The sequence below is a fragment of the Oryctolagus cuniculus genome, chromosome 3 (assembly GCF_051225735.1).
Source record: "Oryctolagus cuniculus isolate XC-2025 breed Fujian yellow rabbit chromosome 3, ASM5122573v1, whole genome shotgun sequence".
In the NCBI taxonomy this organism is placed as follows: domain Eukaryota; kingdom Metazoa; phylum Chordata; class Mammalia; order Lagomorpha; family Leporidae; genus Oryctolagus; species Oryctolagus cuniculus.
In genome coordinates this window covers 84,380,728-84,405,744 of record NC_142869.1, presented here as the reverse complement: position 1 = coordinate 84,405,744, position 25,017 = coordinate 84,380,728, and the positions used below count along the sequence as shown (strand labels likewise).

Here is a 25,017-nt window from a genome sequence, read left to right as displayed (position 1 = left end):
TGGTATAACCTACTGCTCATAGGCTACACACCTGTATACCATGTTCCTGTATTGAATACTAAGGCAACTGTAACATAAATATGTACCTAAACATATATAAGTATAGAAAATATATATTAAAAATACTAGACAATAGGAATTTTTCAGCTCCATTATAATCTTATGGAGTCACCATCATGCATACAGTCCATTATTGACTGAAAAGTCATCATATAGAGCATGACTACATTTTTAAATTATAAGGATCACATGATCCTTACTAAGCAGAGCAGAGAATAGAAATCACACTCACTGATGACAATGCAATGGTGAAGTTGTTGGCACTGGCTATGTTATCAGTCAGCTTGGAGGTTCCCAACTCTCTGCAAACACCTGCTGTTCCAAATACAGCTAATAACCATTTATTGCTGCCTCACAGACAGAACAATCCCACACAAGATGACTGTACATGTACTCCTATTCAATTTAATGTCCATTTACCATGCAATGTTGTTAAAAGAAACAGATTCTCAGTTTAAGTAAAGATATAAATGTTTGAACATAATGGAATGTCATATAGCATGGATTGTAGACATGTTTATTAGTAGACAATACATCTTCCCTATTAAAGGTAATACTTGAAAACCAATTAATGTAATCCATCATATCAACAGACTGCAGGAGAAAGATCATAGGTAATCTCAACAAATTCATGAACATATTTGAAAAAAGTAACGCCTAGTTTTTATTTGGCAAAAAGAAAATATTTTTATAAAACTAAGAATAAGAGTAAATTCCCTCAATTGGTAGCAGGAATCACTAAAAACATACAGTTAGTACCATGCTTAATGGTAATAGACTGAATAATACTGCATTATATGTTTAGGCCGTTTGTAGTTGGGCCAGGAAGGACCTGCATTCTAATTGGCACCGAGTACTTTGAATTTGCTTAATACCATACAGAGCATCTTGTCTTGCATGGCCTTCATCATAGTCAAAGTGCCATCTTGTTCTCATTCTAACTTATGGAATGAAGTCCTGAGGATAATTCATCATTGAAAAGACACATTGAAGAGGTCACAGCCACTGTCCACGAGAAAATATTCCTTCCCACACTTCCTATACTTTTGTATTTGATCATGCAGAAGACTAGCACCAAATATGAGGGACCTTAACTTTAAAGTGTCTCTGATGTACACATTAGAGTGTCTTGGGTGGAGAAACTTTAGGGAAACAAAGTGCACACAATACTCATAGATCCCAAACCACCAGCAAATCAAGGAAGTCTATGGAACCTGAGGCAGAGATAGTAAATGCAGTCTAAAAACCATGAGTGCAAAGTAGCTAACTAGGGGATGAAATATGCCAAGTATAATTTACCTGATTACAATATATGAGACAAAGGTTTGGGACAGTGTTTCCCAAAGAGTGGGACAAGTACCAGTTGGAGTACAAGAAATGACTGTTAAAGGTTTTTGAGATGAATTGAGGTGGTAAATGCACATGAACTTAAATAACATTGACTTGCAAGATTTTTTTCTCTAATTTTCTTACTTCTTTCTGATTTTGTATGAACAAAAATCACTTCCTGCTAGTAAGTTTTTAACACTTTTTTCTTTCATCTTTTAAAAAAGAGAGAATACAAAATATTTAACCAAAAGGTAATGGTATCGCTTTTTTGTTTGTTTGCTTGTTTTAATAGTTATCTTCTATTTGGTGCCAGTAAATTGGCTTTTAAGTTGTGGTCATAGTACTAAATTTCTGTAGAAAATAAATGTTTTTCAATTTCATGAAAGGGGTTAATTTATTTTTTATAAAGATTTTTATTTATTTATTTGAGTTGTAGAGTTACAGACAGTGAGAGAGAAAGACAGAAAGAAAGGTCTTCCTTCCATTGGTTCACTTCCCAGATGGCCACAATGACCAGAGCTGCGCCAATCCAAAGCCAGGTGCTTCTTCCCCATCTCCCAAGTGGGTACAGGAGCCCAAACACTTGGGCCATCTTCTACTACTTTCCCAGACCATAGCAGAGAGCTGGGTTGGAAGAGGAGCTGCCAGGACTAGAAGCGGCATCCATATGGGATGCCGGTGCTGCAGGCAGAGGATTAACCTACTACACCACAAAGCTGGCCCCAAGGGGTTAATTTATTTAAAAAATAGATAAAAATTAGTAGAGTGGTATAGTATTAACAGAGTAACACACTCATATGAATGCCTGAAATTGGATAACAGTATTTCAAATGTTAATTGGAAATAAAGTACATAACTGTCTATAGATATTAATGCATAAGTATTAAATTGTTACTATAAAATGTTGAAGAAAATTTACCAGCAAGAACATTTTCATATTATAAATTAGCTTTTAATTCTGAATTACATGCCCCTAATGTCTCCCAAACTTGCTGATAAAAACCAGATTAGAATTTTCTGTGTCTTTTTTTTTCTGTTTCTTACACATTGGGATAAATAAGGCACCATGAAATTGGGCTAAAGGCAGGAATATAGCTGAATGATAATGAAGAGTCAAATTCTATTTTAGCTCTGTCTTTCTGCTTATGAGTGCTCTTACTGATTGTGGGTAGATAAAGAAGATATGAAGAAAGTATTCATAGAAAAAAGATTGCATCCACATAAAAATGGCAATCTACTGTTTTTAGTTTTGCCCTTTATTTCTTTATATGTGTGAATGTATATATTTCCTTTAAAATAATCCATATAAGTTTACATTTTATAAGAAGTCATTAGTCATTTCAAAAAATATAATTCACATGAACATGTCTCTTCAAAAATTGTAAGTTATTATCAATATTTAGACAGAGGTGCATTTTTTTTAAAAAAAATCAACCTCAGCTAGACTCTAAAAAATTTTACTAGTCTAAAACAAAAAGAGAATTGTAAAACAGATTTTTTTATTTAAGAAACATAAGAGAGTTTGATTTCTACCACGCTTGGAATTTCCCAAGAATAAAATTAAACTTGGAAGGAACAAAGATAAATCCCTTACCTGTTGGAAGGTGCAGTGTTATATTGTTGCAAAAATCTGTGAAGCAGCACTCAGTTTTGGTAACATTGTTGGAACTATGGCAGAAGACTTGAGCATTTAATTCTGGGAGGGATACACAGGACTTGATCACCTGTTCTTTTCCATTGGTTAGCATGACTGATGCCCAACATGCTCCTTCTGTTTGGCAGGTAAAGTTTGAAGAGTCACACAAAAGACACACACACTTCAATCCTGGAAACAGTAAGGTAAAAAGGCTTTAATATACAAAAGATAGGATGCAAATATATTGCAGAATACTTCAGAATTGAAATTAAATCAATGAAAATTAAAGAAGAACACATGTTAGTGATGTTACTTCCTCTCTGTCATGTTTCCTTTTACTAAATAGGTTTCCCAATTTTTATCCACAATTACTGGTCCTTTAAGGAATTCATCCAATTGCTACTATATTTTAAAATATTTTCTTATTCATACACTACATACCCTCCTTCTTAATTTCAATCCCAAATCAATAATAGCTATGAGATAGTAGGATACCATATCACAGCAACCAAGGGGAGCTGTCCAACATCATTTGTGGAACATCACAGTGGTTATGGCAGCTGCATAGCTAAACAATTCAGCGTATTTTTTTCATTTGCCTTTTCCTTTTAAACTTTTAAGAAGATGTGCTAAGCACAAAAAATAACTATAGAAATTCATAGTTTTAAAAATAGTTTTGGTTCTCTATATTCTGTGATGCTTTAAAATATTATTGTTATTGGTATGGTATCTTTAAGATATTGATGAGCCATTATTCTTCCCCCTGTTTGCTAAGAAACATAGCTTAGAATGAGAATCATTTGAACATAGACTATGACCTTCAGGAAATTTCCTTCAGTGGCTTTATATGTCCCATAAAGTAAAGCATATCAATAATAGAATTTAATATATCTATACCAAGAAAACTTTCAAAAATTAGACTTCATTAATCTGTTCACTTCCAAAAATCTCTTAACATTTTCTACATACTGTGTGCACACACGCACACACACACACCATGACACTCTGGGCAGAAACCCAACTCACTTATTAAAGTGACACTCTTTTTTTTGCTTTGATGTAAAATATTTGTCAGGATTAAGAGTCCAGTGGTTGTAATTCAAATTTTATTTAATATATGATTTCTAAATAATATAATAAAAAAATAAAGTTTCACTCTATTACTTTAAGAAGCTTTTAATTAAATCCTCACTGTCCCCCAGTTATCTAAATATTCAAGGCTTTATGAATCATTATTACTAAAATTAGACTTTAAATTGCTAATAACTCAATTTATAGCTGGTTTTATACCTCTAAAATAGTTGATCTGGAAATAGCAACTCTTTCCCAATTTCAAATACTAGTATGGGAATACAATGGATAATAGTTCTATACAACTGGAATGAATGAAAGGACAAATTTTATATTAATCACATGGAAATTACTCTCATCTCAATCTTTTGACTGGTCAAATAATATTCTTATAAACATTTGTATTAATATGGTCTAAGTGAAACAAAATCCTAAAATATAATCTTATTAGCAATGCTAGACCTAGCATAATTGTTCACTTTATGTATTCCAGTTGTGGTTAACATAAATAAACATAATGTTTTATCATTATTTATGCTCTGAAGTAAAATGTAGGTTCTAGCTGATTGGGATTCATAGTTAGATATATAAAATCCAGTGATTTAGAAAATGTTCTAAGGTACTTTGCTTGTATAAAGTAGAGCCAATATAGTATACTCGGTATCTTCTGACAATAGAATCCTTCTAGTAGTTTTTAAATTCTAATCTGATTAGGGCTTCAAATCTTGGTTGTGCTACCCTTGTAATCTTAGACATACTTAATCCCTCTGTGCCTACACTTCCTTCTATGAAAGGTAAGAAGATCAATATGCCTGCTTATAATATTGTTGCTGAGAATAAATTAATCTATATAAAGACAATTTATGGCTCATAAGAATAACATATAAAAATTAGCAACTATCTTTTTATTATTGAAGAAAGTAAAGCTATTGCCTTATGTAAACAATTGAAACATACTTGTTATACATAAAAGAACAGCTGGATGTACTATAGTGCAGAAAACTTTTAAAGCCATAAAAAAAAAAATATTTCTGCTTGCCAAGCATGAGCTGACAGCTCTCATTCTTTCAATGGCCCAGGTTACATCCACTGCAATCCAATGTCTTGCAATGGTCCAGACAGAGAATTTAGGAGAAGACAATGGTTTTGCACCTAGCTTTCCACTAACTTACTGATTGCCTTTGGAGAAAACAGTTCATCTTACAAAGCCTCAATTTTTCCTTGAAATGGGAAATGAGCTAGAGTAGGGGCAGTGGGCCCAAAAGTCATAAAATTTTATATAAAAATAACATTTTTCCTTCTATAAATTTGCAACTTTTGTAAATCTACAACTAAAATGTGGAAACCCCTTTAACAATAAAGAAACCTGCCTCACTGTCGTTATTCTTCACCTTCATATTTCATGGGCCCAGAGGTGGGAAGAAGAGTAACTCCTTACTCATATTATTACATCATTTGTTCCTGGACTCGTCAACAGAATTTTCTGTTTCCATGATAAGCCCAGCCAGGAAATCAGAACATCTTACTAAGGAATATGGACTTACTGAGTGAAGGCAACCATAAAGTACCCAACAATTACACACATGTTAACTTCATGTGCAGTCATCAGGGCACATAATCCCCAGCTCCATTGTGGGAGTTAGCTATCACCATTTCCATTTTATGGACAGTGAAACAAGGTTCAAAAAAGATCAAGTGACTGACTTAATGTGAGTCTCTAGACTACACAAGCAATGTTGTTTGTTTACTAGCAACAACACCATTAAAACAATGATAGTATTAAAACCACTCTCCCACCACAAAAAAAGTCTAGAAATTATAAATAAAATATAATTCTAAAGCAGTCATAAGAAATTAGCAAGTAAGAAACAATACTCTGGCCTCAGAATCAGCCCTTAAGGCTTTCAGATCTGGCTGAAGAGCCCATGAGAGTATTTTAGGCATGGAAAGCAAAGACACTCTGGCAAAAAAAAAGAAAAAAAAAAAAAAGACCTAAGTGAAAGATCTCTGCGAGTGAGATCCCCGTAAAAAGAACGGGCCATCAAAGAAGGTGCCTTTCTCTGAAGGGAGGAGAGAACTTCCACTTTGACTATGACCTTGTCTAAATAAGATCGAAGTCGGTGAACTCAAAAGGCTTCCATAGCCTTGGCAACTCATGACTAGAGCCTAAGGGAGATCACTGGCGCCATAAACAAGAGTGTCAAATTGTTAAATCAACAACAGGAGTCACTGTGTACTTACTCCCCATGTAGGATCTCTGTCCTTAATGTGTTGTTCAATGTGAATTAATGCTATAACTAGTACTGAAACAGTATTTTACACTGTATGTTCTGCGTGGGTGCAAACTGATGAAATCCTCACTTAATATACACTAAATTGATCTTCTGTATATAAAGATAATTGAAAATGAATCTTGATGTGAATGGAATGGGAAAGGGAGCGGGAGATGGGACGGGTGTGGGGGGGAGGGAAGTTATGGGGGGGAAAAGCCATTGTAATCTATAAACTGTACTTTGGAAATTTATATTTACTAAATAAAAGTTTAAAAAAAAAGAAACAACTGATGATTGAGATTTTGACCTGTATTTTTCTGATAACCTTTAAAGCCAGTTAATATGTTTCTAAAACAAAGTCTATCTACATAATTTCTGAGGAGACAGCTGTCAAATAAAATCAATATCCTGTGCTTTCCATCTAGAATAAATAATCTCACCATTTAGCTTATCTAAATTCTGTACTAAGTAAGACTCTAAGTACCCAACGTGATATTTTCTCACTGAAGCACTACTGACTTCTTGGAAAAACGAACATATAATAGTTCTTATCAAGGAGTAATGTGGATACTCACTGAATGTTTAACAGGTTATAAAATTTTTCTTTAGTTTAAAATGAAAGATACAAATCAGAAGAATAATAATGGCCCAAGTGATACAGTTAATACATAAAAAATAATACCTACATTAAATCTTGCACAATGGAAAGCACTGACATAATTGATGATTTGTTAATGATAATGGCTTTACACACCTGCTAAATGTTCTTATTTATTCCAGGCCAATTGGCAGTAGGATAGCACTAACTAAGAACAAACTGGAAACTAAACAATACCCAAGATGTATAAGTAACATACAACATACTCAGGCCCTCATTTTTCATTTCCCACCAGTCCACTATATAGTCTCATTTGGTATATAATTAAGCTATGTGCACATCAACCATCCTCAATATAGAATCTTTAGGCTGTCAATTAAAATATATGTTGCTATGTGATTACATTTATGCTTTCATATTTTGAAAAAAACAAACATGAGTGTTAAGTCAATTACACTGGAATAGTTCATGATAAATCTGGTTGTTAGACAGTAGCCCGCCTTATGTTTCTTTATTTTATACCTTCCCATTACAGTGAGTTTGAGTCATATGGAAAGGAGAGCAAATGAAGTTCAAAAGGGAGGCAATTACCCAGAATAAGGAGGACTATTAGATTTTTCTGTACAAAGGAGACTGCACTTTTCTTGTGTCTCCTCCCACCCCTTTAATTATCCCCCTTTCCCTTTTTTTGCCAATTAGTCTGTAAAAGCCAAGACATCTGTTACCCACAAGACATCTGTTACCCACATCCACCAAAGGATGTGCGCATTCCTAATCAACCAGAAAATAACGTTCCATGCGTATCTGCATGTGTTGGTTAGCATACTTTGGTGTCCAGAAATGTAAAAATCATCAGGCTACAAAAAAGAATAAAAGTTATCAATTTTCATGTGTACCCTATTCACATTAAAAAGCCAGATACTTGCTTGGTAAATATTGATTGCTTTTTAATTAGATACTATTGTCAGTAAGTTAATTTCATGTTACTTAGGTTACTCATATTTGGGATCTAGATGCAAAAATATCTGTTGTCCATTGCTTAGCATAAGCATCTGACCTGTAGCATTTTCTTTTTTCTAGACTTTAGTTTACTCTATTCAATTTCTCTAATTTTAGACCAGGCGATTAAACACCAAATTTCTTTTTAAATCAGAAAATGGTCTCAGATTTGACCTGCTAAATATGTAATCTTTTCATCATTTTCAGGCTTCTGAGTTAACAAAGGGAACAATTCAAGCTCATCAGTGTACTGAATATGAAAAGTACAGTATAAGAAAGAAGCCAGGACAACTAGCACTAAGCAGTCTGAAATAAAGCCAGATAGAATCAAAAGAAATAATGTAAAAATCAGTCTACCTTTTGTATTCCTTGTCAAAATTCTATTTTCTTGTCATGTGGTCATTTCAAAGTATTTGCTCTTTTCAATGGTAAGGAAAAACAGAACAGAAGCACAACTTTTGGATCACATGAGCTTTCTTTTTTTTTTTTTTTTAGAATGCTTTTACTTAATAAATATAATTTTCATAGGTACAGCTTTTGGAATATAGCGGTTCTTCCTCCCATACCTACCCTGCCACCCCCTCTCCCATCCCACATCCTACTCCCTCTCCCATCCCATCCTTCATTAAGATTCATTTTTAATTATCTTTATATACAGAAGACCAACTCTATACTAAGTAAAGATTTCAACAGTTTGCACCCACACAGATACACAAAGTATAAAGTACTGTTCGAAGACAAGTTTTACCATTAATTCTCACAGTACAATGCATGGATCACATGAGCTTTCAATAAAGTTTCAGCTTGTTGAAATTCTATTTGCTAAGGTATTTACAAGAAAATTCAGAATTGCAAAAATATGCTTAATACATTCCAAAGTCTCAATTATGCTTCTTGTTGAAGAAGGGCTAACCTTTAGCTGAGAAGGAATGGAACCATTCTACCAGGAGGGATTCTATCCAAAAGAACTGTTTTAACTTCCAGGTTCAGTGCTCACTTTAGGAAAAATCCAGCCATTTTGAATTACAGCACTAACCACATGAAATTGCCAAAGGCAGAACTCTATGAAATCAGAGATTGTTTCAGCTCCCCTGTACCACAAATAGTATGTAAGACTTGAGACAACTTTCTCAGTCTCTTCCTCTTGAAAATATTTTTTTTATTTTTTTATTTAGTAAATATAAATTTCCAAAGTACAGTTTATGGTATACAATGGCTTCCCCCCCCCCAATAATTTCCCTCCCACTCACACCCCTCCCATCTCCCGCTCCCTCTCCCATTCCATTCACATCAAGATTCATTTTCAATTTCCTTTATATACAGAAGATTGATTTAGTATATATTAAGTAAAGATTTCATCAGTTTGCACCCACACAGAAACACAAAGTGTAAAATACTGTTTCAGTATTAGATATAGCATTACTTCACATTGGACAACACATTAAGGACAGAGATCCTACATGGGGAGTAAGTACACAGTGACTCCTGTTGTTGATTTAACAATTTGACACTCTTGTTTATGGCGCCAGTGATCTCCCTAGGCTCTTGTCATGAGTTGCCAAGGCTATGGAGGCCTTTTGAGTTCACCGACTTCGATCTTATTTAGATAAGGTCATAGTCAAAGTGGAAGTTCTCTCCTCCCTTCAGAGAAAGGTACCTCCTTCTTTGATGGCAGATTTGTCCAGTTTTATAAATGCTCTGCTACTCTGAGCTTATGCTAAAATTCTCAGTGTAAGTAACCTAAGGATTAACTTCTCTGTGATTGATAAGACACAGTGGGGTTGAAATATGAGCCCCCAAAGAAGGATGGGTTTGTACCCCCAAATTTTCACACTGATATTACAAAGGATGAGAGTCCTATTGGCTTATAAGCCAAAAGATCTTCTACAGTTAACACTAAGGATCAATCATCTTGACCTCTACTTATTACAAGAGAACTTAATGTTCTTTTCATTAAGCATGAAATTGTAGGGAAATATAACAGTGATAGAAGCCAGAAAATGCTCTCCACCTCTCTGAGTTATATTAGACATCCCACAATGGTTGTCTAAATCATCACAGTATAAACAAGATCATAGCAATGCTACACAAGGCCAACAGTGACTCAAAAAGAGCATCCTACTTCAGCAATCTGATTACTAGCAATTTTATTAATTAGAAATGAAAATGCTTCCCAATAATTCATAAATTGTTTAACAAGAAATGAGCTTAAAATCAACTATATTGAAATTACTTATTTGCTTTATAGCCTCAAAATTGGGAACAGAGAAAAGATATGTGTGATGGCATATGTCATAAAGCTTTTAACACATTTGAAACATTTTCCAAAGAGAAAAATTATCTCTTTAATTAATTATTTAATAATTTTAATTAGTTAAAATTATCTGTTTGCTTATGAACATAGTTATTAACTTAAAGGTTCATTCTTCCAAGAATACTATTTTTTTCCTTTTTTTTTTTTTTTTTTTTTTTTGACAGGCAGAGTGGACAGTGAGAGAGAGAGACAGAGAGAAAGGTCTTCCTTTGCCGTTGGTTCACCCTCCAATGGCTGCCGCGGCCGGCACACTGCAGCCAGCACACCACGCTGATCCAAAGCCAGGAGCCAGGTGCTTCTCCTGGTCTCCCATGCGGGTGCAGGGCCCAAGGACTTGTGCCATTCTCCACTGCACTCTCGGGCCATAGCAGAGAGCTGGCCTGGAAGAGGGGCAACGAGGACAGAATCTGGTGCCCTAACTGGGACTAGAACCCGGTGTGCCGGTGCCACAGGCAGAGGATTAGCCTAGTGAGCTGCGGCGCTGGCTCCAAGAATACTATTAATACTGTTAACCACTAAGCTCCTGCACTGTGGTACAAATTCTATAAATCAACAAAATCTGCAATGGTTGACGACAAAATCATCTGTGTGGATTCTCTTAAAATATTCCTTTGGAAGGATGACAATACAGAAGGATGACTTCTCCTTCCTGCCTTTGGAAGTTTTCACCTCAGTGGGCAACAGGTTGACAGTTATATGATAACTGCTTTTGTTTAAAGCACAATATCTGCTAACCTAAATCCTTGTTTCCTTGGAGAACATATTGACTTCCTGGAATCTCCCAGGCAAATTTAAGCTTTGTAGTCATTTAAGGAAGAAAAAGATCCTACCTGAGATCTGCCATTTGACTGTATTAAGGCAAAGAAAAGAGTATTCCTAATCACGGACACAGTTCCTCTGACACATGCACTACATGTTTGTATATAATGTCTAATATTAATAATATAATTTATATGTAATTCTTTCTTATTCTTATATATGTTTTTATACTGGAAGCCTAAATATTTCCTCATCAAACTCTTCCCTCAGTATTGGGGATTTTAAATCTATTATCTCCTTATTATCTTCTGCTTACGAGAACAGACATTCTCAATGGACTCCAACTACATTTAGAATAAAGCAAAATCCACAATCATTATCATAACCCACTAATCTAAAAGTCAGAACTTTTCCCACGTCTGATGTTATCACTAATAATTCAGCCCTCCAGACTACAGGTCTCCCTTCTAAACCACCACTGTAGCAACTCCTGACCCACCTCACAGCCCTTGCTCCAATCCCCTTGGCTTACAGCACTCATCTTTTCCTTCTAATTCTTCAGGTCTCAGCTCAAAGGCCACTGCTACAAAGAAATCGTCATTGATGTTCCTTGATCAAAGACCTGCTCCCCATCATTCCTGGCAGTTAGCACAATTTGTAATTAACTTATTTATTGAATTAGCCCCACTAGAATGAAAACTTTATGAGGTCAGGGATGTACCCTGTTATATCTACCATCATATCCATAACACCTAGAATAGGGTGTGACAGTGCAATAAAAATCCAATAAAGATGTAATGAATTAATAATTGTAGAAAACTGAAGCTATATGTCTCAGTAAAGAATAATATGAAATGGCCAAACACAAGAAAGACTCACAGCCCTACAACAATTCTTATTGTGAGTACATTCTCTTCCAGTCTTTTCTATATGTGTTTTTCATAGTTGAACTCAACTCATAGACACAATTTTAAAATCTGCTTTTCTGCTCTTTTGGCATTAAATCATGAACTTTATAATATCTGCTTTAAAATCATCTAGTGTAATTTATAAACCCATCATCAATGTAAAGGGACAATATATAGCATTTTCTTATATTTAGGCACTTCAGTTTTTGCAGTTAAATAATACCACAGTGATTATGGATTAAACTTTATATAAATTTCATTTCTTAACTATATTCTCAAAAATGGAATTAAACCACCATTTATATTGTCTACCAAATTTACAGAAAAGTTGTGGTAATTAAGATCTGTTGGCACTGTTAGAAGGTACCCATTTAACAATACACTTTTCAGTATTAGATATTCTCATTTAAATCTTAGTAATACAGCAGATAAAATTTGTATCTGATTTTAATTCGTATTTCCTTACTAATGGAGTTGAACTTTTTTTCCAAAAATATTCCATCTGGACTTCCTCCTAAAATGAATTTTTGTCTGTACTATTTATTATTTAGTTGAATCTTAAAGTACAGTATGGTACAAATTCTATAAACTCTTTTTTTAAAGAGATTTTTTTAATGAAGTAAACTTAGAAATTCTTTGCCATTGGGTTACATATAACTTGTCCCACATTCATGTGGATTGGCTTTTTCATAACATATTATCTATGCTGTTTTTGAAAAAAAAAATGGTATTTGCCCTTTATGAAAAAGTTATCAAACAATAAAGAGAACACAAAGCAGAAAGTAAAATGAAACAAACACCCAGATTTCACATCACAAAAACCACTACTGTTAACAGCCTCTCCAAATATTTCTCTATGGAATTTTATATACAGATATTTATAGTGATGGTCTCATTAAAATCTTAGTGATATGATAGATATAAATGGTAACAATTTCTCCACAACTTTTTCCCCTGTCTTAAACTTTGCAAATACTCATCAGATACTTCCTAAATAGTCAATTTTATTTTTGCCATATATTATTTAATGGCTTTTATACACTTTACCGCCTAAATTTATATTGAATTTGTATATAATGAGTAATGGACAGATCTCTTCAGCAGGTGGTAAATGAAGGATTTTACTGTAGGTCTACAGAAACTAAAAGGTTTTTTTAATCATTACTTAAAGTATTTTACTGCATGCCAAATACTGGGATAAGAATTAAGGAAGGGAGGCAGGGCGGGGCAAGGAAAGGCAAGCCTTCAAGAAACTCTGCCCTGTAGGTTAAAGGATGTTAGGACAGTGTGGTAAACAGAACCAGGGTATACAGGACGCCCTGGGACACAGAGGGCACAGCTTTAGGAGATGAGGAGAGCGTGGGGGTGGCAGGCATCTTTGAGGTGAGTCACGAGGCGCACACCTGTTCTGAGCAGCCAGGTCCTTCATGTCCCAGCCCAAGCCCACCTTCTCAGCAGTCCTCTACTAGCTGCTGTGTGGAAACCTTCACTAACCTGCCCCCACCCCCACCCCGCGGGCGCACGCAAGCTCCGTCCCCACCACCAGCCCACCACAAGGAGCCTCAGGAGTGCTCTGTGCTGAGGACCCCTGCGTTGTGCCTTCGCTGCGCTTGGAGCTGGGACTCAGAGCCCTCCTGGTAACAGGGGAGGGGACTTCCGCCTCCTCTCCATTTTGCGGACCCTCCCTGGGGTCACCTGGCCGCCCAGGCAGGCTTCCAGCCTGGCTTTGGTATGAGTGAACTCTGGACCGCCACAGCTGCTGGCTGGGCTTCGCCACCTGCAGGGGGTAGGGGGTGGGGTTGTCGCACAACTTGAAGTCCCAAGTGCTCTGGCGAGCGCCTCCGGGTGCACCCGGGTACCACCTAGTGGCAGCAGGGATAGGGTGCCAGCTACTTTTTACACAATGACCTCACCCAGATCAGACTGCTCTACTATTTTTAAAGCTCATGCCTCCTTCAAATAAATAAAACTTTTGACTCCTTCGATTTGCTGTCATTGAAAATTTCAGAATAAAATGTATTGTCTGCAAACAAACAGCAGCAATGACACTTTGAATGTTCTTTTTCGTTTGGCAAAATGGCCCTTGAAGATCTCTGTCCCAGCCTGGGAGATTCCTTGTTTGCACTGAAAAATTCCAACCATGCTATATATCAATAATTAAGTCCTTAATACTTATTAAAAAATTCATTTAGGTTTATATTCAATAGGATCAGGCCAATGTTGTAATGCAGCAGGTTAGGGCACTGCCTTCGATGCTGGCATCCCATATAACAGCACTAGTTCAAGTCCTCCATCTAACTCCCTGAAAATTCACCTGAGAAAGTAGCAGAAGTAGCACAAGATAGCCCAAGTACTTGCAAGCCCCAGCTGCCCATGTGGGAGACCCAGATGGAGTCCCTGGCTCCTGGCTTCGGCCTTGCCTAGGCCTCGCTGTTACAGCCATTTGGGAGTGAACTAGGAGACGGAAGGTCTCTCTCTGTCACTGTGCCCTTCAAACACATAAAATAAATTCTCTAAAAAAACATAATCAATAGACTCTAAGCAGCTATTATACTTACGGTCACATAAAATCATACCTGATAGTGCCAGTAACCAGATGTAGGGGTTTCTTTGACAAGTAAAATTTCAAAAATATTCTGCGGAGTCATCTAAGGGTAACAACAAAGTTTTGTCTAGCTAAGGAAGAACATTAAAAATCAACATTAGAGGCCAGCGCCGTGGCTCACTTGGTTAATCCTCCACCTGCAGTGCTGCCATCTCACAGGGGCACCGGGTTCTAGTCTCAGTTCCTCCTCTTCCAGTCCAGCTCTCTGCTGTGGCCCAGGAAGGCAGTGGAGGATGGCCCAAGTGCTTGGGTCCTGCACCCACATGGGAGACCAAGAGGAAGCACCTGGCTCCTGGCTTCGGATCGGTGCAGCGCCAGCCATTGCAGCCATCTGGGGAGTGAACCAACAGAAGGAAGACCTTTCTCTCTGTCTCTTCTCTCATTGTCTAACTCTATCAAATAAAAAAAAAAATCGACAGCAAAGTGGCAGGCATCATAGCACAGCAGGTTAAGCCACTGTCTGCAATGTCAGCATCCCATATGGGCACCTATTCAGGTCCTAGCTGTGCCACTTCTGATCCAGCTCCTGGCTAATGTGCCTGAGAAAAAAGCCAAAAGGAGGTGCAAGTGCTTGGGTCCCTGCCACCAGAAGATCCTGGCTCCCGGCTTCAGCCTGGCCCAGCCTCGGACACTTCTGCCATTTGGGAAGTGAACCAGCAGATAAAAGATCTTTCCCTCCCTCTCTCTGTCACTCTGGCTTTCAAATAATTAAACAAAGCTTTTTTTTATATAAAAACTACAATAATAATAAAACACCCTCTGTGACCATCATTTCAAAAAACAAGTTAATCAGCTTGTTTTATTTATTCTACATGGTATCCACAATACCAAACATCACAGTGCACCCCATAAATATGGCAATTAAAAACAATGTTAATTTCAAAAATTAAACATTGAAGCTCACGTGAAAGAACAGACAGTATGAAAGAAAGGGAGAAGGGAGGGAGAGCAGCAGGCAGGCAGGAAGGGTATTATTACAACACAGTCAAGTAAGGAAAGATATACTTGTGTATTTCAGAATTAAGAACTGACTTAAAAAATAAAAGATATCTTTTTAAAATTTCAAAATGTTGAAAAACATAATTTTGTTTTGTGATGTTACATTTCTGTGTCCTTTTCTAAATAAATTGAGAATCTATGATTGACTGTGTATCAGAGGGTGAAACCTGAGTGCCCAACCTGCTTTTGTTCCAACCCATGTTTTGTTCACAATCAATGACCACACTCCACGTAGGAAAGCTATCTCAAATTGAAGTGGTAATCTTCTATAGCACTGTTACAGTCAATATAGAATATTCTGTAAAACTGAAAAAAAAAAAAGGCTGAATAGTAATAGCCACTCACTCTAAACTTCACTGAAAGCTACTAGTGGCATCAGGTGTCTAACACAGGAATTCTCTGCTCAGGAGACAAGGTTGCTGGTTTTCCTGGCTCAGCTGGCTCAGCCCAGGCAGATGTTCATCTACCAGAAATTCGTCTGGCAATGCCTCCATCAGAACTGGGGCACAGACCTTAACACTGTATTTCATAAGCATATGCATTTAGGCCTATGTTACAGAACCTAGAGGGCATTATACATTTTAAAATGAATTACCGGCCCATGTTTAATACCTTGTTCAACAAATTTGATCTATTTGATGATAACCTCTAGATCTGGAATACATCTTACAATCTGAACACTGTCCCCCTGAGAATTGATTACCATTTTATAACTACCTCCTGAAGGATACAACTTCCAGCAACATCTTACAGGGATGAGCAGGGATTGCTACTCTGCTTCAGGGAGAAGGGAAACTGTGTAAAAAAGACAGCCGCACAGGCATCCTGATCCAGCCCAAGGCCAAGTTAGGAGGCCTGGGGCTCTAATCCTAGTTTTGCTAACATATTCTTTGAGGCTTGTGTCAAATGGACTTTCCAAGAAGTTATTGAATTAGGTAATTTCTAATGTCCACTCCGACTCTAAACTTCTGTGACCTGAACAGTGGAGTACATCAACAGCCACCATGCAGTATCACAAAGAGCAACTGATGGACTCCATATGCAGAGAACCAAGAAATTGTTGTCCTAGAATCTCAGTTCAGGAAGGAAACTATTCAGGAGAGTAATTTGACACAGGCTGCAGTGAATAACCAGAAGGCATAATTTGGAGGTCTGTGAAATCATAGAATTCTGGTTGAGCATTTTGATCTCCTCAGAAGTGGAGAAGATAGAAACCAAACATGACAAGATCACACAGAGTTCAGTGATAAAAGGAGAAAACAGGAGAACAAGGCACATTCCATCTGAGAGGGTGCTATTAAAAAAGTTCATGGGAAATACATATGATCAGAAAATGAATGCATGAAATGAATCAAAACGTTTTCACATCAAAATAAACTTACCTTTCAATTCCATTTTCCATGAACTTTTGTATACCCTTGTATTTAAGAAAGATGGTTTAAAACACAAAACATTAATAATAAAAACATTAAGGTTTTAAAAGCTAGAAAAGCTCAGTTATGTTTAATGGAAGTAATTTTTTAAAAATCAGTAAAGAAAGAAGTAAAAACCAGTAATTAGTGCAATAGAGGAATAAAAAGAATGCACAGGAAAGTTCAGATCTTTCTCAATGAAAGAATGTTTCGAATAAGAGTAATAAACCAATCTGAAAGTTCAAGTCCCAAGAGTTTTCCAGGGCTTACTTGTCTGAAATTTTTATCACACTCCACAGTTATACATTTATATGATCAGATATGGTAAAGAATAAACAACTTTCATTCTAGGAATAAAAGGAAGCTGAAAAGTAACAAGCTGATATAGCTCAAAAATTGTTGAAATCTTTACTTAGTATAGAGTTGGTCTTTTGTGTACAGAGTTCATTGAAAATGAACCATAATGGAGAATGGGACTGGCAAGGGGAGAGGGAAGGAGGAGGGATGGAAGTGAGGGAGGGAGGGCTGCTATGGTGGGAAGAATAACTATATTCCTAAAGTTGTACTTACAAAATTTGTATTCCTTAAAAATAAATTAAAAAATAAAATGGCAAGTTGGGATTTGAAAGAGAAAGAGGAGGGCAACTGTTTCAAAAGGAAAATTTTTTGTTTGTTTAACGACTGATTCCAACCATGTCTCTTTCCAACACTGATGCCAAAGCTCAAAGACTTGGCTTGATGGCATGAAGAGCTCATATTGTCCAAAGCAAAACAATGCAGTGTCACCTGCCTGCCTCTCTTCAAAGAAGATGAGTGGGAATAGGAGCTGATGACTGGGAGATGAAATTTTTAAATCCAAATATTTTAAAATATGTGTAATTCTCAGACTTCTAGGGGTTATCATAACTGCTTTAGGAGGTGGGTCCCATGGCTTCTCCTTTTCTCCCATTTCCTTTTCTCTATCAAAGCATTCTTGAATAGAATGGCTGCTGCCCTCTTTTATGCAGCTAGACAAATATATTTCAAGACATGAAAGTGAATAAATAAAAGAATTAGAAGGCTTCTGAGAAGTCCCAAAGAATTCATATTCACCAGAACAAAAGCAAAGTCTAAAGAAGTTCAGCCCTGAGTTTAGCTGCTTCCTTTTGTGATAAGCCAGCATAAAGCAAAACAACAAACTGTAACAAAGAAACAAGCGAGAACCTTATCTCTTAGCTGTGTTCATCCGAGTTTAAAATTGCTGCAATTCAGCAAGAGGTAGTAAAAAAAAAAAAAAAAAAAAAAAAAAGTAGTTGAAATCCTGGCCACTCCTAGACCAGCTGTATGGCCTGAGAGGTTACTACAGTTCTCCCAATCCATGTGCATAGTGATGAAGCAGGGATAATAGTTCCTACTTTACAGAGTTGTTATGAAGATTAAAGTAGATATTCTAGATAATACTTTTAGCAAACTACAGATTTTTAAAAGATAAAAATTAAGCTCCAGCTATTACATGTTCTAAGCAATCCACAGCTCAACATTCAAGGTCCAAACCACACTCCTTATAAATTACTTTCAGGGTTCTGACAACTCTTCCTGGTTTCATTAGCTTTTTGCTTGGTAGTGACGCTGCCACACTGAGATGACGAAATCAGCAGCTCCAACACAGAAATCCTTGTTAAAGAGAAGAAAATGGGCAACACAGAAATTCTTGTTAAAGAGAAGAAAATCAAAGGATATAAGTATCTGTAATATTAACTCTCATATCAGTTACTAAAATAATATTTTTCCTTTCTTAATCAATTATTTCTTGCCTCTGACAAATATTTCAATAGAAAAATGAACAAAGTGGTAGAACAGAGAAAAAAACTATAAATATGAAAAGGTTAATCACACTAATAATCAAAACAGAAAACTAACACATACAAAGACATCATTTTCATTTGCCAAATTGCAAATGATTTTATATATCACCTAGAAGTGTTGTGAGGGCAGGGTGATGGATGAAATTACATTTCCATGCACAGCAGAGTACCAACTGGTACAAAGTAGTAAATATTTCTTAATTGAGAGGGAAATGGAGGATGGAGAGGGAGAAAGAGATGAAAAGAGGGAAGGAGGGAGGGATGGAAGGAGGAATAGAGGGAGGGAAGGAGGGATAGAAGGAGGGAAGGAGGGATAGAGAGAGGGAGAAAGGGAGAGAGGTAAGGGCAGAAAGGCAGGAGGGCAGTGCCAGCCAGATAGAAAGAGCCCCCACCTACTGGTTCACTGCCCAAATGGCTGCAATAGTCAAGGCTGGGCTGGGACTAAAATCTGGAACAGGGAACTCTATCCAGGTCTCCAATATGGATGGCACAGATCTAATTACTTGAGCCATTACCAGTGCACGCCAGGGTTCACATTAACAGGGAGCTGGAGTCAGAAGCTGCAGGGGGAAACAAACCCAGGTACTTATATGGGCTGCAGACATCCTAACCGCTATGTTAAATGCCTGCTCCCAGTAAAACTTCTACGAGAAAAATGCAAGGTCAGCATTGTGGGGCAGTGGGTTAAGATCCTACCTGCAATGCCAGACCCCATATCAGAGGGCAGGGTCGGGTTCCAGCTGCTACTTTCCATCCACTGCCCTGCTAATGCATCTGGGAAAGCAACAGCAGATAGACTAAGTGCTTTCACCCCTGCACCTGGTTGGAGCTCTTCAGTCCTGGCTTATGTATTTAATTATTTCAAATAAATAATCTTTTTTAAAAAGAGAATAATATAAAATATGTGTCCAAAAATATTTACAATCTTTGTGATTGTATTTCTGCTCCTTTAGATGAAAAAAATTCACAGTTTATGTAAAAACTCATTGCAAAGGTATAACCCAGAAAGGTAAAAAACAGAAATAGGTTAACACTACCAATATCAAAATACTTAAATAAAATCTGACAACATATATGATTACCTAATGTGTTACTTTTTAGAAGTATTTAGTATGGAACTTTGTCACTCTATATATTACATGAAAAGTAGAATCATAAAACAAACAGGATATGATTTCATTTTATATATATGCATGTATATATATATGTATATATATATACACACATATATATATGTTTTGGGATAAAGATTAGAAGGAAATACACCAAATTATTAATAGTGGCTCTCTCTGAGGTATGGAACTAAGATGAGTTCTACATTTCTCAACAGTTCCTCTTATTTTCTAGAATTAATACATAATAATGATATAATCAGGAATGAATATTATTATTTTGTTAAACTCATTTCTTGCTCTGTCAAACTATTTAGTTCACAGAGAATGGTTATCATGGACATATCTTCATTCAACAATCTTCCAAGACCTTTGTTTATTCATTTGATTATTTGAAAGGCAGAAAGAGAGAGAGACAGATAACATGAGAGAGTGCTCATATCCACTGGGTCACTCCCCCAACACCCACAATGGGAGGCTGCAGGATTGGGGCTGGGCTAGCTGAAGCCAGGCCAGGTACTCAAACCAGGTCTCCCTCATCAGAGACAAGAATCTGAAAATCGTGGACTGAAAATAAGCCAGCATGTTGAAAAGCAGGGCTGCCCCTGAAATTCATATTGTGAAGATAACCAAGTGATTCCCATTCTATATAGAAATGTAGTGGATCTCTACAGGGGACCCAGATCAACAGACTGGCCTAGCCAGATGAGCTCCCCATAACTTCTCCTCTCATTTTAAACTCTCTTGGGAGAGGGTTGGAACAGACATAGTGACTTTCCTTGACTGTAGAAAATTAATCAAGAAAATGCTGACTGCCCACTATGCGCATGCTAGTGTACTGAACACGGGCTACCTCTGAATCGACTCAGCAAGATGAGGTTTGCTAACACATTAATGAGCCTGTGTAGAGATTGCAGATGCAAGCAAAATTCTCTACAAACAAGCTTAATGCTGTAGTAAACTGAGAAAAGGAACTCAAGTAGCCCAAAAGTAGGTGATAAATGGCCTTTTCAAGTTGAACCAAATGTTGTCACCTAAAAAAGCAGGTGAGCAAAGTTGCATTTATTGCGTGCTTTATCTCTGTAGGAACAATATCCCTCAACCGCAATCCCTGTGCCATGAGGAGTCACTATCCCATATTCAGGACTTCAACATAACCTAATTAATCCTAATTTGATTTTATTGATATCTACTTCATGGGATTTTACAGAATGAAGATGATACATGCAAAAAAGAAATTTAACATGAAGGTCAGCGCTGTGGTGTAGCAGGCTAAGTCTGCACCCAGTAGGAGACCCGGAAGAAGCTCCTGGCTCCTGGCTTCAGATGGGTGCAGCTCGGCTGTTGCGGCCATCTGAGGAGTGAACCAGCGGATAGAAGACCTCTCTTTCTCTCTCTCTCTCTCTCTCTCTCTCTCCCTCCCTCTGCCTCTGCCTCTGCCTCTGCCTCTCTATAACTCTTCCTTTCAAATAAATAAATAAATCTTTAAAAAAGTTATCTCAAAAATTAAATAAAATATTGTTAAAATGTTTGAATTTTTTTAATAAATGCACACAAAAAAAAGTATAGGAAGAATTAAAATGGCCACATCAACTCAGTCTTACTTCCATGAGACACCCACTTTTAACTATTTTTCTTGTTATTCTTTAAGACATACCACCCTATCTTAGGGCAGTAACACTAAAAATACGCTAATGTTACTGATTAACCAGTTTGAAACATTATCTGATATCTTCCTGATTCATATGAAACATTTGACTTTACATACACACTCTCCAATTTCGGAAGGAGAGGCAGATTTATTGAGATGTAATTTACATACTGTAACTTCTAGTCCTTTTAGTGTATACTTTCACGAGATTTGACAATTGCAGTTCCATCACCCCTCCCCACAAATTGCCTCATACTCTTTTTAGATACTTTTCCTCTTCACCCAACTGCTGGCAAGCAACGTTTTCTATTCCAATACTTTTGCCTACTCCAGAATAGCAAAGCAATGTATTCCTTTGAGTGAAGTTTCTTTCATTTTATTTCAAGTATGTGAGATATGTTCATGTTGTTGCATACGTCAGTTTTTTGAATGAATGTACAACTGATTGATAACTATTCACAGTTAAAAGGTGTTCGCATTTTTCCCAATTTTTTAATCATTAGGAATAAACCTGTAGTAAACATTAATATCCAGATTTTATATAACATAAGTTTCATTTCTCTTTGCTAAATATATAGGAGTGGGACTACTATGTTATATAGAAAATATCTGTTTAACTTTATAGAAAATTGTCAAAGTGTTTTCCAAAGTAGTTGTATTATTTTACATTCTCATCAGTAATTTATGAGAGTTCCAATAACTTCTTACATATTTTTCTCACATAATATTGCATTGTTTCCTTATTATTGAGTTCTAAAAGTTCTTTATTTTGAATACAAGTGCTTTATCAGATATGTGTTTTGCACTTATTATCTCCAAGACCTTGGCTTGTCTTCTCAGTCTTTTAACAGCATCATCATTATGTTCTTGGAATTGACTACAAAGCACATTGAGTCTGTTAAAAAACAATTAAAACCTGAAATAAAAATTTTTAAAGGAACAGTTTTTTTTTTTAATTTTGATGAAATTTAATTGGTATTTTTCATTTATGGGCTGTGCTTTTTTCATTCATCTAAGAAATAATGCCTAATCTAAGATCAAAATCACCTACTTTTAGAATTTTAATATCCATTTATTGCAGAATCACACATGTTGAAAGACCAACTTTCTCCATTAAATTGCGTTAATACCTTTGTAAAAAAAATTTATTGACATATGTGTGGGTCTATTGCTGATTTTCTCTAGCTTAGTCCATTGATTATACTTAATTAGATATATATTTATAATAACACTTGAAATATGGTATTATGAGCATATCAACTTTGTTGCTTCCATTAAAAAATCTATTTGGTTATTCTAGGTCCTTTGCCTTTCAATGTAAATCTTATTGTTAGCTTCAGGAATTTTGCAAATGTTTCTGTTAAGATTTTGATTGAGACTTTTACTGGTATTACATTAAATATACAGATATATTCAGAAGTAATTAGCTTTGCCAACATTGAGCCTTTGCTTATGTAAATACAGTATATGATTTCATTTACTCAATTCTTTCAGTTCTTTCAAATGTGTCTTGCAGTTGAATGTTGTCATCTGGTTTTTATGTACCATTGATATTGTCATATAATTTTTTCGCTTTATTCTGCTGCCATAGCAAATTGCAAAATTAAATTTTTGAATGTTGAATCAGTCTTATATTTTCAGAATAAACTCCACTTGATCACAATATATGACCTTGCTATTATATTGATGTTCAATTACATAATATTTTGTTTAGGATTTTTGCATTTGGTTTTTTGTTGGTCTGTAATTTTCTTTCATGGTAGTGATTTTTACCTAGTTTCTTCCAGTATGTTATTCTTATAAAATGAGGAAAAACATGTTTGTATAGAACAGACATTATTTCTTCCTAAATTTTTTGAAGGAATTTACCAGTAAAGTCAGATAAAGGATCTTCTTTTTTAGAAGTTTTTGAATTTAAGCAACGAAATAAATATCTCTAATATATACAATAATAGATATTTTCTTCAGTGGGTCTTTGGTAGTTCGTACCTTTCAAGTAATTCTTCCATTTACTCAGGCATAAAACTGGCAACATAAAAGTGTTTCTAACATTCCCTTATTTTTTATTTTTATGTCTATAGGATATGCAGGGATATTCCTTCCTTAAGTTCTGGCACTGATGATCTGTGTATTTTCTATTTTTCTTTATTGAATCTAGCTGGAGGTGAATAAGTCTTACCGATCCTTAAAATAAAATGAAACCATGGCCAGGACTGTGGCATAGTATGTTAGGCTACCACCTGCAGCACCAGCATACTATAAGGGTGATGTTTTGAGTCCTGGCTGCTCCATTTCCAATCCAGCTCTCTGCTAATGCTCAGGGGAAAGCAGTCGACAATGTCCAAAGTGCCTGGGCCCCTGAACCCAGGTGGGAGACCTGGAAGAGGATCCCAGCTTCCTGGCTCTGGCCTGGCCCAGCCCAACACTTCGACCACTTGGGAAGTGAACCAGCGGATGGAAGACCTCTCTCTATGTCTCTCCCTCTCGCTTTCTCTCTAATTCTACCTTTCAAATAAAAAAAATGTTTAAAAACAAACAAAAAAACTTTCAGTTTCCTTGATTTTTTATATCTTATTCATTATTTTTAGGCAAAATATTTTAATTTACATTTTAGTCAATGGCATATTGGTTACTCCAAAGAGTTAAACAAATGAAAAATTGAAATGAAATTCTCCAGGGTTTGGAGAAGGATAGAGAGATCCAAGTACAGGAAGCTCATAGAACCTCTAATAAACATGACAAAAAGAGATCTTCACCACGACTCGTTGTAATTAAACTCACTGCAGTGAAACATAAAGAAAAGATTCTAAAATGTGCAAGAGAGAAACGTCAGATTACTCTCAGAGCATCTCCAATTAGACTCACAGCAGACTTCTCATCAGAAACCCTACAGGCTAGGAGGGAATGGCGAGAAAGCCCAGGTACTAAGAGAAAAAAAATGCCAGCCCAGAATATTATATCCTGAAAGCTCTCATTTGTGAATGAAGGTGAAATAAAGACCTTTCATAGCAAACAGAAATTGAAAGAGTTTGTTGCTTCTCGTCTAGCCCTGCAAAAGATGCTTAAAGATGTGTTATACACAGAAACACAGAAACATGGCCATCAATATGAAAGAAGGTAAAAGTCACAGGAAGTTCAAAGCATATATTAGAAATATCTTTGGGAAAATAGCAGGGCAAATTTACTACTTATTAATAGTCACATCGAACGTTAATGGGCACAACTGTCCAGTTAAAAGACACAGACTGGCTGAATGAATTAAGGAACAAAACCCATCTATTTGCTGCTTACAAGAAAAACATCTTTCCAACAAAGATGCATGCAGACTGAAAGTGAAAGGTTGGAAAAAGATAATCCATGCCAACAGAAACCAAAAAAGAGCTGGCATAGCCATCTTAATATCAGACAAAATAAACTTTAACACAAAAACTGTTAAGAGAGACAAAG

General features: G+C 36.2%; 1 protein-coding gene across 5 annotated transcripts in view; it reads right to left on the bottom strand.

Moving 5' to 3' along the window:
* Window positions 1-25,017, bottom strand: part of ACVR1C (activin A receptor type 1C) — a 110,521-nt gene that overhangs the window by 66,060 nt on the left and 19,444 nt on the right. For all 5 annotated transcript variants that reach the window (XM_089329129.1, XM_008258601.5, XM_051848603.3 and 2 more), the window contains exon 2: window positions 2,984-3,214. In XM_089329129.1, the coding sequence (XP_089185255.1) occupies window positions 2,984-3,137 (154 nt within the window). In that variant the 5' untranslated portion in view covers window positions 3,138-3,214. The remainder of the gene's footprint in view (window positions 1-2,983; window positions 3,215-25,017) is intronic.